Source organism: Garra rufa, chromosome 19 (assembly GCF_049309525.1).
Source record: "Garra rufa chromosome 19, GarRuf1.0, whole genome shotgun sequence".
NCBI lineage: Eukaryota > Metazoa > Chordata > Actinopteri > Cypriniformes > Cyprinidae > Garra > Garra rufa.
Genome location: NC_133379.1, coordinates 22,062,047 through 22,078,214, shown reverse-complemented (window position 1 = coordinate 22,078,214; position 16,168 = coordinate 22,062,047). Strand labels below are relative to the sequence as shown.

The following is a 16,168-nucleotide window of genomic DNA, read 5'->3' as shown; positions in this document are numbered from 1 at the left end:
ACATGACCATGCTATGGACAAGGTGGAACTGCAGAGGTAAGAGCAGGTCTGTGTGTATAAAGTGGCCTTCCCACACACTCTCTAAACTAGGGGGAGTGGAATGAGTGGTATTTTTACCGGGCTGCATAGTGGTTGTGTTTCTGAGTGCATGTGCCCACAGGGCAATAGTGGAGTGCTCCATTGTTTCATTGCAGAGGAGGGACCCAGATACAGCAACGCCTCAGAGGATGACATAACTGAGTAAGGTAGCTTTGACAGGATTTAAAGTGGACAGGAAATTGAAGTGGATAAGATTCAAGCACATGGGAGAGAGTAACAAAGTACATCTATAAATCTCCTTATGAAATTACTATCAAACATGAATTCTCATAGAAAATCCACTCAAACCTCATCTAGGCAGGTTGTTGGATGAGATGCTATGGTAAAGCTGAATTTTCAGTCATTACTCGAGTCATTAGAGATCATTCTAATAGGCTGATTTGTTCTTAAGGGTGTGTTCACACTTGTCATGTTTGGTTGGATTAAAACAAACTCTGTTTGTGCAATTCATTTGAGTGAGTGTGAACGCTGCCATCCCAACCCTGGTGCGCACCAAACAAGCGCTGTGACCGCTAAAAAGATCCGTAACGGTCCGCTTCCAAATGAACTCTGGTGCGGTTCGATTTAAATATGAACCCAAAAAGGACTAAATACTTCTAAACAAACCAAAAACAGGAAGTATTGACAAGATGCAACTCTATGCAACATAATTTCACGAAGGGAACAAACGGTGTATCCAAAACAAAATGAGCAGAGGGCAAACGTGGAGCAACAAAGAGAAAAAGTGCCTTTTATAAGGTCTTTGTGAGTTTTCAGGTGCTGAAAATAAAATCATATACAAGCAACAATGAGCACGCTTACTCCTGCAGATAGCATTAGGTGTATTCGACTTAAAGTGGTGCTGAGCAGACCAATCAGTGAATGGATACTTTGATGTCATGCACCCACAGCACTGCTTTAAGTCGAACGCACCTTTCCCTTTCCTTTCCGAACACCCCAAACAAACAAAAAAGGTGCGTTCGACTTAAAGCTCAGTGCCGCTTTAAGTCGAATACACCTCATGCCATCTGCGGGACTAAGCACGCTCATTGTTGCGTGTATATGATTTTATTGTCACCACCTGCAAACTTACAAAGAGATCATAAAAGGCACTTTACCTCCTCGTTGCTCTACGTTTGCCCCCTTTTGGTTCGTTTAGAAGTGTTTGGTCCTTGTGTTCATATTTCATTCGGACTGCACCACAGTTTGTTTGGAAGCAAATCGAGCTCCATCTTTTTAGCGGTCTCGGCCAGGTTGTTTGGTGCGCACCAGGGTTCAGATAGCAACGTTCACATTTTCTCAAATGAACTGCAGTAACAAAGCAATCGCACCAGAGTTTGTTTTAATCTAACCAAACATGACAAGTGTGAACACACCCTTAGTGTGCTGTGCACAAAAGTATTCTTGAGCTTTATAAAATTAAGGCTGAACCACTGATGTCCTTTCTATCATTCTCTGCCTTGAACGTGGTAGTTGCGTTGCTGTCTATGGAGGGTCAGAAAGCTCTTCAAATTTTATCAAAAATATCTTAATTTGTGTTCCAAAGATGAACGAAGGTCTTACGACTTTGGAACAACATATACAGTAGGTGAGTAATTAATGACAGACTTTTCATTTTTGGGTGAAGTAACCCTTTAATGTATCAGATGGGGTTCAGCATTTTGCACATTGCTAAAATGAACATCCCTCTAACTTTTCAAGTGTTACTTACAAGGGAAGTACCAACTAAAAGCAAATTTTCAAAAGAACACATTGAATGAAAACAACTGTCTACTAAAAAGCCTCAAAGTGTTTCTGGAACAGTCCTGCACCATTAATGATTTAGGCTAGTTTGTCAGCTCAGCCCTCCAACATAAAAAGGTGCTTGCACACCGAAAGTGCATTGTACTGCATAGATCGAAAACAAAGCCAACTCAGCAGCTAGTAAACATCTCAAAGAGATCTTACACCATGGTTTCCTTAAACGAGGTCCACAGCGGTACAAGAGCAGAAGCTGTCAGAACAGCACACTGCAGGACACAGGTACAGCAGCGTGAGGCTTAGCCAAACATGTATTGTGTTTGTATGCAGCCTGCATGGCCAGCATTTCCGCAGAGGACGAGATTGCATGAAGCTATTTACAAGCTCCTTCAGCAATGCTGAAATGCAGGTAGAGAGACTGCAGGAATGAATGGGGTAGTCTGATGCTCTACAGAGAAGTTCTTCAGTAAATAGCCCTCTTCTGAGATTGCTGTCATTTGTGAGAGCAGTTTGACTCCTGAATCACCATTGTTTTATTCATAGAGTGCATAAGGCGGGGCTAGAGGGAGATTGGCAGGGCAGTCAAGTTCCCCTCCTCCAAGGTCTATTTCACAGGCCATTTCCTTCTGATATCTCTACCCCACAATACCAGCTGAGACATTTTGCCATTAACAAGCATACATGGGTCAACCGACTGACATGATTTATGTGGCCACACATGCACACACGGATGGATATGCACATTGTGGTCTGAGATGCTCTGATAGAGAGGGGGGCAGACCACATGGGACGTCATGCCTCGGCTGTGCATGATCCTTCATGGTTTGTGCATTCAAAAGCTGACTTGGCAAACGGTAAAGGTAAAATACGAATGAAAAGCACAGTTGCATTAATAGTAACAAGTTATGGGGAAAAAATGTTAATTATAATTTCATATTAAATAAATAACACTATATGAAAATAAGTGTCTAACAATGAAGATAAATCTCTCTCATGCTATTTGTATATTATTAAGAGACACCCCCCCCCCCCCCTAATTTGTCATGTACCCACGTACAGATGTTCCCTATGTTTTCAGACCAAACAAATACGCTCCCCGAGATTCGGTTTCTCACTTAAAATAGCTGAATAACCTTTGAATTTAATTTCACAGGACACTATTGAAAGATTTGTATGCACTCACAATGTGGCAACCAATCAATTTACCATTAAACAGGATAGCCCAAGATGTGCCAACATGCATAAATGCCTGTTGAAAGAAGTGAAGCACAAGAGAGTATTTCGTGAGAGGGTGCCTGCAAATATCAGACACCGAAGGAATTGGAAAGAGAGCAGCGCATTAAACAACAAAGAACTGATGGAGTGTTCATGTGTGGAAATGAACTCCTGGAACAGATTAGTTTTATGCTGGAATACAAAATATAGATACTCCGTCATCTAAGAGGCAGAATTAAACAAAATATTTCCTCTGCCTCATAAATCTTGATAGCAATGTTAACAAAGCAGACGTTATTTCCTGTAACTTGCCCATTAGCACCAGATGGTGCTGATCAACACATCAATATTGCCCTAAAAATAAACAGCTGACCGGTCCAAAGCAAGAAGAGAATCCAAGTGGTGGGAATGAAAAACAAGCAGAGAAATGAACAAAAGGGGCGAGGAAGGGAAGGAGAAAGTGGCTTTTAGTATTCAGCCCTTAGTTGCAAACAACCACCACACACTCTTTATAAAAACTACCTGATTTGATAAAGAGTGTAGTGCTCTGGACTTGCTGCTACGCTACGTGACTCCACTTCAGATTTACATCGAGGGCACGAGCATGCGTTCATGTCAATGTGATGGCTGAACGGTGACAGCAGCCATACTAGCCCGTCTGACCTGTGGGTTAAAGGCTGCATCTCTGCTCCAGGCTTCCTAATAACTCAGGAATAAATGTGTCATGTGCACCAGCTGAGGGGTAAGAGCATTTGACTTTCTCCACAGGCAATATAAATGACTAAAAGATGGGAAGATAGATTGCTAGAGAGAAACAGAGGGTAAATAATAATAGTCAGGCTGTGGACAGTAATTCAAATAGCCTGAGACAGAGCTGAGAATAGTATAGGACTGAGAAGCACGTAAGATTGATGTATCATATCTCGGTAATAAAATTTAAGAGGATGAGGGGGGTGTATGTGTTTGCTGGAAAAATCCAGCTTCTAGCTTGTCAAAACTGGTCTTTACAGGGTCCAAGCAGGTTTTGGTTGTTGATCAGCTGGGCTACCAGCCAAGGTGGATTTCTTAGACCAACTTGGTCAACTTGGTTAAGAGCTGGTTAGTCTTAGACTCAGAAGTCACGTCTACACCATTGGCTAAACGTCTAAAGCGCATGGCACACAAAATTAAAAGCGCTTCAGGAGTTTCAAAGTCGTCATCGGATTGGTTGAACTTTACAATATTTCTGGGAGATTTGTTGTGCTCTTTAGCGTTCCACCTGGAAACAAAGATGCCATGATGCCAAACCCCCTCATGAAAGAAGAAAATGACAATGAGCACTTATCAGGATCAACTAAAATGCTGGATTTTCAAAAGTATGCAAAATATGTAAAATTTGCAGTGTAGTCTCTAAAATACGTCCAAGAGTTTTACACACCGGTCTGTTATTGTGGTGACATATTTACGACCCTATTATGACATGACGTGGTACAAAACAAATTGTTATTGGCTGTTTTACCTGTCAGTCATATGTCCTCTTGGGCGATCCTAGGCCATTCAAAGCAGCCAAAGTCCCCAGGCCTTCTGCTGTCAATCTGAAGGTCTGGCTACACGATACTAAGCGCTGGCAGACCTGTACCTAGCTGAGCTAGGTAGTTGGATTTCTAGCGTTCAGAAAATTTTTGAAAATTCAGAATTGCGAGATACAAACCCACATTTGCAAAAAAAAAAGTTAGAATTGCGAGTTTATATCTCACAATGGTATAAACTCACAATTCTAACTTTTTTTTTTGGCAAATGTGGGTTTGTATCTCGCAATTCTGAATTTTCCAAAATTTGCTGAAATCTCACTCTCATCAGAATGGTGAGATATAAACTCGCAACTGTGAGTTATAAAGTCCAATTTTAATGGGGAAAAATAGATTCATGTTCTCAGAATTGCGAGTTTGTAACTCACAATTCTGACTTATAAACTTATGAAGTCAGAAATGCAATTCTAAAAAAAAAAAGGTCACAATTTTTAAATAAAACCTTGCAATTCTGAGAAAAAAGTCAGAATTCTAAGTTTATATAATGCAGTTCTGACTATTTGTTTCCAAATGCGAGTTTATATCTTGCAATTCTGACTTCTCAATTGTGAGCTATAAATTCCAATTTTAATGGGGAAAAATAGACTAATGTGTTTTCAGAATTATAAGTTTACATCTCACAATTCTGACATAAATGTTTAAAGTCATAATTGCGATTCTAAGGAAAAAAAAATCACAATTTGGAGATAAAAGTTTGCAATTATGAAAAAAAAAGTTTCATATCTCACATTTCTGACTTTATAACTTGCAATTGTGAGTTTATATCTCACAATTCTGAGAAAAGTCAGAATTGTAATTTGTAACCTTACAATTGTGAGAAGGTCAGAATTGTGAGAAAAAAAACGTTGCAATTGCCTATATTTTTTATTCAGTTGCTGAAATGGGCTTCCATTAAAATCGGCCGATGAACGATATAGGAAAAATACACCATGCACTCGAGCTAAAAGGCTTCCCACATCCATGCTGCATATAAATTACTTTTTGGTTAGAGTCTAACCAAGACTACTTAATATTCTAAAAATGCAGCAGGTGTAACTGATTTGAGACAGCCAAGCATAGATTATAAAGAGAGGTGGACCACAGCGAATGCTGGGCATTGAGCACATTCCCTGGCACAGGAACGACCCAATGAAATCTCTGGGTCGAGGGGTCATATATCCAGAGAGTATACCGAGTAGCTATATGAGCCTGGAGCAAAAAAAATGGGGGAAGGGACAGTGGCACACTAAAAACACGGTCACTGCTTTTACTCATTTACCATCGGGGGGTGCCTATGGAAACTATTTCCTCCGGTACCAGTACAGAACACTGGGATAACATACACGTGTCACCGGCACACATTCCTGAGCGACTGGTGAACTCAAGACATATCTGTAATTGAATCTAAGTAGTGCTTTTGTCTTGAACTGGCTGTGGTGAGCGGACGGTGCCAGTTACCACACACTGCGGTACGGGGCTGAGCAACGGCAATGAAAGGAACCAGAAGACAAGCCTTCCATTGTGTGCGAGCATAAACCAACAGACAATTGGCCACCGTATCCAACAACACAATTTAGATGTCAAATGCAAAGTCACCTCCGGAGCTTCAAACCACAACTGTTTAATGTCAAGCAACTTAAGCAGAGCAAGGCACAAAAATAAAGCATTTAGGAAAATCCAAACCATACTTTGGTAAAAGAAATGTCGTATGACCATGCACAGCAGTGCAACAGCTATAAAATCAATGAGTGATGCTACAGACAAAAGGGTCAATGCCACGTGAGCAATGTAGCGATTATCGCTAAACGTTTAGCAGTGGGGGACATAAAGACCTCCCTTAGTGACACACATTAAAGAGATAGTTCACCCAAATACAGAATTCTGTTATTAATTACTCACCCTCATCTTGTTCCAAACCTGTGAGACCTTCATTTATCTTTAGAACACAAATTAAGATATTATAGAAATCTGAGAGCTTTCTGACCCTGTATAAACAGCAACTCAACTACCACATAGGCCCAGAAAGGTAGTAAGGACGTTCATAAAATAGTCCAAAACAGTTAACATGTCTGAAGATTTCAAAAGAGGATGATTTGCATTTTTTTTTTATATAGCCCACTTATTTCAACCAGAATATAGTAGTCTGTGAAGTTCAGAAAATATAAAGGGTCACTAATTCCAATTCTTTTTTTCTTTTTTTTACTGAACTGTACCATTAATTTGTCCTATGGTGTAACATAGCAATAAATTAAGAAAAAAAACCTCTTAATAATATACAAACAACATGAAAGAGATTTATCTTCATCGTTAGACACATATTTTTATATAGTGTTATCTATTTAATATAAAATTATAATTAACATAATTTTTCCACCATGACTTGTTGGACATATTTAAGACATACTTTGCTGTCATCCATTTAAAACTGCTGAAAATTACACATTATACAATTTTAAGATGAGTGATATTTGTATCTCCCCTTCTGAAATGCTCAAATGGTTTTTAAAGATGTTTTGACATAAAAAACAAATCTGCGGTTCTTTAATGTGTGTCACACCACAGGACATGATGTTACACAAAAGGGAAAAAACAATTCTTATTTAATTAATAAACAAGCTTCTGCCTCTGGTGTGACATCTTTGTCCTGTGGTGTGACAGTACAGAACAGTATCTGTAACACCAAAGGACATTTTCAGCCGTTTTTGACCTTGCTATTCCAAGCTAACCTGTCATTAGCGGTTAGCAAGACACATTTGCATAATTTTCCATGATTATGTAGTTTAACATACAGTTTTTAATTAAAAATGCCATTTAGGGGTGTCACACCAAAGGACAACAAAATGTAACACTTTTGTAGTGGTTACAAAAAAGGTAAATATTTGACAATTGTGAGACAAATTTACCATGTGCACAAGTCATGGCTATACAAGGGGCTTCAGTAACATGATCATTAATGGGGTCCTTCAACTAATTAAAAGTTCATACGCTTTCAGAAATATATGGATGAAAAAAATGATTGCCATTTACTAAAACAGACACTTGTACAATTATGCTGGAGGTATTTATTAAAAAATTTAAGCTTTTCTTTTTAATTGATACAATTTTTTGAAATTTTTTTAACTCAAGCATGGTTCAATTTATTGAGAGCCACACCATAGGACGATTTTGACATTTGGCTCAAAGTTTTTTTTTTTAAATTCAAGAACACTACAGCTTTTATAACAACAGGTTAATGCAGGACAAAGAAATGTTTAACAATTTACTACATTTTAAATAATGACAATAATTATATTAATTTTCATCTTGTTGGACAGTGAAAATGCCATGTCACGTCAACAACCCATAGACAGCAACGCAATTGACATGTTCAAGGCCCAAAAAGGTAGTAAGGACATTGTTAAAATAGTCCATGTGACGTGAGTGGTTCAACCGAAATGTTATGAAGCTACGAGAACACTTTTTGTATGCAAAGAAAAGAAAAATAATGACTTAATCAGATTCAAATAAATACAGCCTTGGTTATCATTAAAATTCTAACAAAAAAATACAGACACCAAACCAAAATATGTAAAACGAGCATGTGCAAATACCTAATATTAACCAAAACAAAAAAATAATGTGCAAATATGGTACCAATAAGATCATGGCAACACATTCAACAAAAGACTCATGGACAACAGTGTTTCTCTGGAGCTGTTTCTGAATGCAGAGAAAGCCAGTCATTCTGCTGCTCTTTTGGGAGTATCAGTCAGTGATCTGCCTGTAATTACAAACCATTCATAAATCACCAGCAGAAGGATGACATGCAGGGTTCTGGTAGGAACACAGCAAACATGGCTGATGTATCCATGCCAGCTGTTGTCGTACAACCACAGGCTCATTCATTCAGGGCTGCAAGACTTCTCCGGATTTAGTTGTGTTTTGTGCATAAACCATGATAATGTAGCGGAGTAAAGAGAATTATTGATGTTCTTCATTGTCGCCATGGTACCCAGCAGAACAGGCTGCAAACTGTTAAAGAAGGAAGCTGCCGCCCTCTACTGGACGCCAGTGCAGGCTACAACCTGATGGTTTACACAATCTAATATCAACAATAATCCATAAACAGCAATATTGTTGACGCTGCAGCATCTGAATGCGAAATAGCTGTCTCATATTTCGGCTTTCCCAGGGCAATTCCTCCAAAAGCAGGATTACTATTCAGTGTGAAGGCCCCCTGAAGAAACCACTGCTTCACTCCCTCCCAATTGTCTGGCCCTCGACACCATGCCAATCTATTTTCTCATTCTGTGAGCGCTCCATTATACCCTTAATCCCAAACACAGAGGCACAGAGATCTCCGACACTGTCGCACCACCCCACCTCCTGTCCCTACACAACAAGGCGCTATTCAGCATTCCCACCAATCCTTTTAGGCTTTCACTGAGCCTTGATACAGTTTATAATGAGAAATGTATAATACGCGAAAGGGAACAGCAATTTTGAAAAGACACTGAAGCTGAACCTATTCACCTAGTCTGAAATACAAATACAATACAAAGTAATGTTTTCTTTTCTATTCCAAAAGATGAATGTCGAAAGTAGGATCGGGTACATCGGGCATTGTACAAATGTGTCATTGCATCAGGTCTAGCACCGTCATGATTTTAGATGCAATAGTCAAGTTAAAAATAGCTATTCTGGTTCCGTCTGTGCCCTGTCTACCTGTTTTTAAAAAGGAGAACATGTCCTGTAAATGCCCTCTAATCCTTTCCAGAGTGTTGAGTTCTTTTACTCAGACCGAAAGTCACCACATACAGCGCTGACCTAAGCTGTCACACTTTTCTGACCTAGTGCTTCCCACCCTTTTACTCAGGGGACACAAGTCATATGCTTCACGAGTCATGTGTTTCACAACAAGTCAAATGCTTCACAACCCCACCCCCCTTTAAAGCAAACTTAAGTAGACAGGCATTTAAGGCATATTTGCAGAACGTTTGCTTATCGTATTAAAATACTTGCTGGCTCATCTTTACAGGAAACACTGTGTCTGCATTTTTTGTATCTATTGCTATGAATATAATTTCAACTTTCAATTATTTGCTTTCATCACAACCAGTTTACTGAATGCTAGGAATTTTTATATTTGAACAGTTAAACTGCCTGCTGTTCTTTAGAAAAAAATCTTCAGGGGCCAGTTGCATAAAAGGTTTAGACAGACTTAAAAGTTAGTCATTCATTTTTTTTCTTTAAGACTGGTCAAATTTTTGAAAATTTGGTTACATAAAAACTTAGATTAGTCTAAGTTGGATCCAAAATATAAGACTGATTACCCCTTAGTTATCTGCTAGCTGGTCAAACGAGTTCTTAAGACACTGTCTTAACATAAAGACTAAGTTTATGCAACTGGCCCCTGGTCCTACAAATTTTTTGGTTTTTCAGCATTTTTGTGTATTTGAACCCTTTCCAACAATGACTGTATGATTTTGAGATCCAGATTTTTCAACACTGAGGACAACTGAGGGACTCATATGCAACTATTACAGAAGGTTCAAACGCTCACTGATGCTTCAGGAGAAAACATGATCCATTAAGAGCCAGGGGTGAAAACTTTTGAACAGAATGAAGATGTGAGCATTTTTCTTATTTTGCCTAAATATCATATTTCTTTCATTTAGTACTTCCCTCTCAGAAGCTATAAAAGATACTTACATGTTTCCCAGAAGAAGAAAAAAATTGAGTTAAATTTACCCTGATCTTCAAAAGCAAAGTGCAAAACCCCCCCACCCGGCTCTTAATACATTATGTTTCCTTCTTAAGGATCAGTGAGCGTTTGAACCTTCTGTATTAGTTGCATGAGTCTCTCATTTGTCCTCAGTGTGAAAAGATGGATCTCAAAATTATACAGTCATTGTTGGAAATGGTTTAAATACACAAAAATGCTGAAAAAACAAAGAATTTGTGGGACCTGGAGGATTTTTCAGAAGAACAGCAGGCAGTTTAATTGTTCAGGACAAACAAGGGACTCATGAAAAACTATCACTAAACAAAAATGAAACACAGCTGTGGATCATTCAGGTAACAACACTGTGTTAATAATCAAATGTATGTAAACTTTTAAATGGGGTCATTTTTATAAAATTTACTTGTATTCTCTCTTGTGGACTATGTAAACATCTTTTATGTGAAATATCTTATTCAGGTCAGAACTAAGTAAAAAATAACATGCATTTTGTATGATTCCTCTTATTTTGCAGATTCTGCAAGGTGTATGTAATTTTTTTACTTCAACTATATATATATATAGAGAGAGAGAGAGAGAGAGAGAGAGAGAGAGAGAGAGAGAGAGAGAGAGAGAGAGAGCAGTCATGACCAAAAAAAAAATTTTTACCTTTTCCTCGTCGATGAAAGACATTTGTTTATCGGCATGGATTACCAAACCATTTTTACAAGTAAAATCATTAGTTACTCTAAAAAACAAATACATTTTTGACCCTAAAAATCATGTATTTATTCATATAATTTGCTACATTTAGAGAAGCAACATGTCGCCAAAAGTGCAAACTCTAAAACTGGTCTTTCTCAGCGTGAGACACAATCCTGGACAAAAGTGAAGAGACTGAAACTGACACTGCGGATTCACACTCTCCCGCCGTCACGCTGAGTCTTTATGTGGTGCTTTTGGCGCAGTTTCAATCGAGATCCAATTATGATATAGTGACGCATCACGACTGAATCGTGACATATGTATTGCAATGTGTATTGTATTGTGAAGAAGCTGGCGATACCCAGCTCCAGCAGACGAAATAGTCATCTGCAAGAGTGCTACTGCTGCTGTAGCGATATTAAATCATGTTGATCTTCACTTTCAATCCCCCAGGGCCTTGCATTAGAGCCGTGCTGCTGTCCCGCTCCCAGCTGTGGCATTTTGGTGTTATCTGCACACCCCTGACATTTCATTGCACAAACACGCATGCACATCAGAATTTAATCTCCCATGTGCCTTATTTTCAACACTGTCCTTTTCAAGTCCGGTCACTGAGGTTCACTCTGTAGTTGAAGCAAGTTCACTGTTATTAAGGGCTTAAGACCTTACCTGTATTGTTCCGAAGTCAACGTTTTCATAGTGGAAGTGGGCACATTCGGCTAACTTTGGAAAATGGCCCTTGGTGAATGAGAGCCTGAAAAGATCACAGGACACTGAGTTCAATATTCAGCTAGTGTAAACATGAGCGCTTGTCATTGAGTGACTGCTTGCCAATATGGACATAAAGCACTTTGCAGAAGCCTTTGTGACTTTGGTTGTGTGAATGTTTGACACTTACTTTTTGACATTCTTCACCTTCATGCTGGCGGTGCAGCGCATGAGAGGCTCAGAGCTCAGCTCTGGAATTTCAGCACTCCGTGCCTGAAAGAAAAATACACATGCTTCTTTTCAATGCATGATTGGGATATGACATTCTACAGTATGTCCCTAGACACATTCCAACAACCCATCCTCACCAAACTGCATAGTTATGGTCTGTTCACACTAGGGCCAACGTTTTCTATAAAACTATTCACAGTTTGATACAAAGTTTTCATCATTCTCTGAAAGAAATGTTTGAAAACTCAAATTCTTTAGCATCCAGCTAGTTGTTTCCAACTCAGAAAAAAAAGAGTTACTGAGAAGTTTAGAAATCAAAAAGCTACAAAAATCACAAAGTTGTTGCTACAGTGGCTTGCAAAAGTATTTATACCCCTTCATTTTTTCACGCTTTGTTATGTTGCTGCCTCATGTAAATCTACACTCCATACACAATAAAGACAAAGCAAAAACAGAATTGGCACAACTTCATAAATTTATTAAAAACATTGCATAAATATTCATACCTATAACTCAGTACTTAGCTAAAGCACCTTTACAGTTTCAAGTCTTTTTGGGTATGATGCCACAAGCGCTGCTCATCAGCATTTGGCAATTATCTGCCATTCTTCTCCTCACCTCTTCACCTCTCAAGCTCTGTCAGGTTGGATAGAGGTAGATGCACATTTTCAGGTTTCTCCACAAATATTTGATTGGGTTCAGGCCCAGGCTCTGGCTGGACCACTCAAGGACATTCAGGAGTTGTCTATAAACCAATCTTGCTGTGTGCTTTGACTCATTGTCCTGTTGGAGGGTGAACTTCTGCTCAGTCTGAGGTTCTAAATGCTCTGGACTGGGTTTTCATTAAGGTCATCTTAATATTTCGGTGCACTGGGCTTTGCTTCTACTCTGACGAGTCCCTCAACCCCTACCGCTAAAAACAGCTCCACAGCATGAGGCTGCTACCAACACACTTTACTATTGAGATGGTACTCTCCATGTGATGAGCAGTTTCTGGTTTCCTTCAAACGTGATGCTTAGAATTGAGGTTCATCAGATCAAAGAATCTCGGTTCTCACAGTCTGAGGGTCCTTTACATGCTTTTTTGTAAATTCCGAATGCGTTTTCATGCGTCTTCACTGAGGAGAGGATTGAGTCTCGCCACACCACCATAAAGCCCAGATCAGTGGAGTGTTGCAGTGATGTTTGTCCTTCTGTAGGTCTCTCCTATCTCCACATATTATCATGGAGCTCAACCAGAGTGACCATCAGGTTTCTTGGTCACCACTCTAGCCAAGGCCCTTCTCCATTAACTGCTCAGATTGGCCAGGAGGCCAGTTCCAGGAAGAGTCCAGGTTGTTTCAAACTTCTTCCATTAAGGTTAACGGAGACATTCTTCTGTTAACCTTCAATTCAGAGTTTTTTCTGAACTCTTCCCCCAGATGTGTGGCTTGATCCAATCCTGTTTCTGATCTCTACAGGCAGTTTTTTTCTAACCTCAGGGCTTGGTTTTTGCTCTGATATGCATTTTCAGCTGTTAGACCTTTTAAGACGTGTGTGTACCTTTCCAAATCATGACCATTCAAATTAATTTGCCACAGGTTAACTTCACTCATGTGTAGTAAAATCTACAAGCAATATAAATGCTCCTGAGCTAAATTTCAAGGGTCTGAATACTTATGCAATGGAATCATTTAAGTTTTTTATTTTTAATACATTTTAAAGGTGTTAAAACCTGTTTGTTTTTTTTTTGCTTTGCCATTATGGTGTAAGGAGTGTAGATTGATGTGGAAAAAAGTAATCGTAAGCAGTTTAAACCAAGGCAGCAACAACAAAATGTGGAAAAATGAAGGGGTATAAATACTTTTGCAAAGCACTGTATGTCCGACAAGCCATGGTGTTCTCACGCCATGCATCATGTTTTTAAGCAGTGAAAAATAAATTGCACAGCAAAGAGGAAACTGACAACACACCAACAGACAAGACAGAGCAGGTTACTTTAGGTCTCAGCTTTAAAATTTTTATCAAAATTAAACAATAAATACAGTTTTGTAGCTCTTTAATGTGTCAAGACAGATTGCTGTAGCACCTCAGTTGAAGCAGCATGTAAATCTCTTTTGCTTTACTAGTTATAACATGAAATAAACATAAATGAACATCAAAATGTTATGTTTTTTTTTTTAAATACAGAAAGATGTCAATGCACACCATTTTTCAAGTTCAAGTGCACCGATGTTAAACTACTCTTCTGTCTGGTTTGTTTGTTGGAAAAAAAATGGTGAATTCAGCATTCTGATTGGTCAGATCGCCTGTCAATCAAACTCCCTGTAAAGGATCATGTGACTCTAATGACTGGAGTAATGGCTGCTGACAAATTCAGCTTTGGCATCATAGGAACAAATTACATTTAAAAAGTTATTTAAATTGTAGTAGGGCGGGCTTTATGTTGGATTCGATTAATCACGATTAATCAATATGACAGCCTTAAACTGCAGTAATATTTCACAATACTACTGTTTTCTTTATCAAAACTTTTTTTGTCAAAAACTCCCTGTGAAGGGTAAATTATTAAAAAATATATTTGAAATGTGTAATCTCCTCCTATCTCTACACAAATTTTTCTGTTCAAATAAGAGCTAAAGAGACAAGTCTCTCTCTCATACACAAAGCCAATTTTAAAGTTAACAGCACAGTGTAACAAGAATATCATTTAACCTCAGTGACTACCTGTAGGCACCATAAAACAGACCTGCTGAGTAATGGAAGGAGAAAGAAAAGCTACAACAGGGTCAAAGACAGGTTAAACTCATATGCCAAAAAGCTAAAAGCCCCTGAACTGTGGTTTTACAAAGGCTAAGTTATGCCCTCCTCCTAAATCATTTGACAGCTGGTATGCTTTATAAAACTCTGTTGCCAGTCTCTTCGATGCCTAGCCAAAAGAGAGACGCGCAGTCATCTGGCAAGGCCAAACAAAACACGCTAGTGATTCGAAACGTCCATGAAATATGAATAATGCTTTGAAAGTGTGGTTCTTAGCTGCCAGACACAGGCTTAATAAAAGTCTCTTGACCATGCAGCCTTCAAATGAACAGACCAGTTTCAGCTGGTGCAAAACATGGTGTGAAAACTCGACTGGGTCCATTCCAAATCTGGTTCCGTTTCGTTATTCGCAACAGCCAGTCTGTTGATCATCACAGTCTCACTTCACTATAAGTGACAGTGAAACTAGGTCACGACAGTGAAGAGACGACAGCCACTGGAGCTTGATGACCTTGACTGTACAATTAACGAGTTCAATTAATACCCTGGTACACAATAGTATAAAACTGAGCCAAAGAGCATTAAATTAATTTGTCATACGAGTGAGGCGATACATGGTGATTCCCTTGATATGTCCTCGCTAATCTGTTTGTGCTCAAAACAACATCAGCCAAGAGACAGGTTGGAGACAGGTTTTTTTTTTTAGTAGCACCACTGAATGCAAGTATGTCAGTGCTGCTGAAATAATCATGAATTGAAACTAATTCAGTATTAAACAAAGGCTGGGGAAAGAATGTTATAGATGCTGTAGATCTTCAGAGCAGCTTAATAATATGGTCATCTATTACCACACGGCTTGCTAATAGGTCAATCAGAAGACTTTTGTAATCAAATATGTCACTGCTCATTATTGCAAAATAATGTAAAGTTAGATGATGTGTTAGCTGCTTCATGTCAGGGTGTATTTTGCAGTAATGAATAACTGAGTACATTATACCTTGCATATTGCATGGCAAAATGCCATGGCTGAACACTGAATCAAGAACCATTATGTGGTAGTAATAATAATATGACTGCCCAGCAAATAACATGGGAATGAAATTCTGCATATTAGAATGATTTCTGAAGGATCATGTGACATTAAAGAATGGAGTAATGGCTGCTGTCAAATTCAGCTTTGCCATCACAGGAACAAATTACATTTTAAAATGAATTCAAATAGAGAGTTGTTTTAATCGTAATAAGGCTGTCAAATCGATTAATCACAACTTTTATTTTGGATGTAATTAATCTATTTGACAACCCTAAATTGTAGAAATATTTCATGATATTACTGTATTTTTGATCAAATAAATGCAGCCTTGGTGAACATGAGAGACTTCAAAAACATTTGGATGCGATTAATCGCAATTAATCACTTTGACAGCCCTAATTTGCAGTAATATTTCACAATGTTACTGTATTTTTAATCAAATAAAAGCAGCATTGGTCAGCATAAGAGACT

General features: G+C 38.6%; 1 protein-coding gene across 1 annotated transcript in view; it reads right to left on the bottom strand.

Moving 5' to 3' along the window:
* The window catches only part of arhgap32b (Rho GTPase activating protein 32b), a 93,176-nt gene that overhangs the window by 58,783 nt on the left and 18,225 nt on the right, over positions 1-16,168 (bottom strand). Inside the window, exons 3-4 of the mRNA XM_073823983.1 lie at positions 11,885-11,967; positions 11,656-11,740 (exon numbers count right to left, since the gene is read on the bottom strand). Of these exons, the coding sequence (XP_073680084.1) occupies positions 11,656-11,740; positions 11,885-11,967 (168 nt within the window). The remainder of the gene's footprint in view (positions 1-11,655; positions 11,741-11,884; positions 11,968-16,168) is intronic.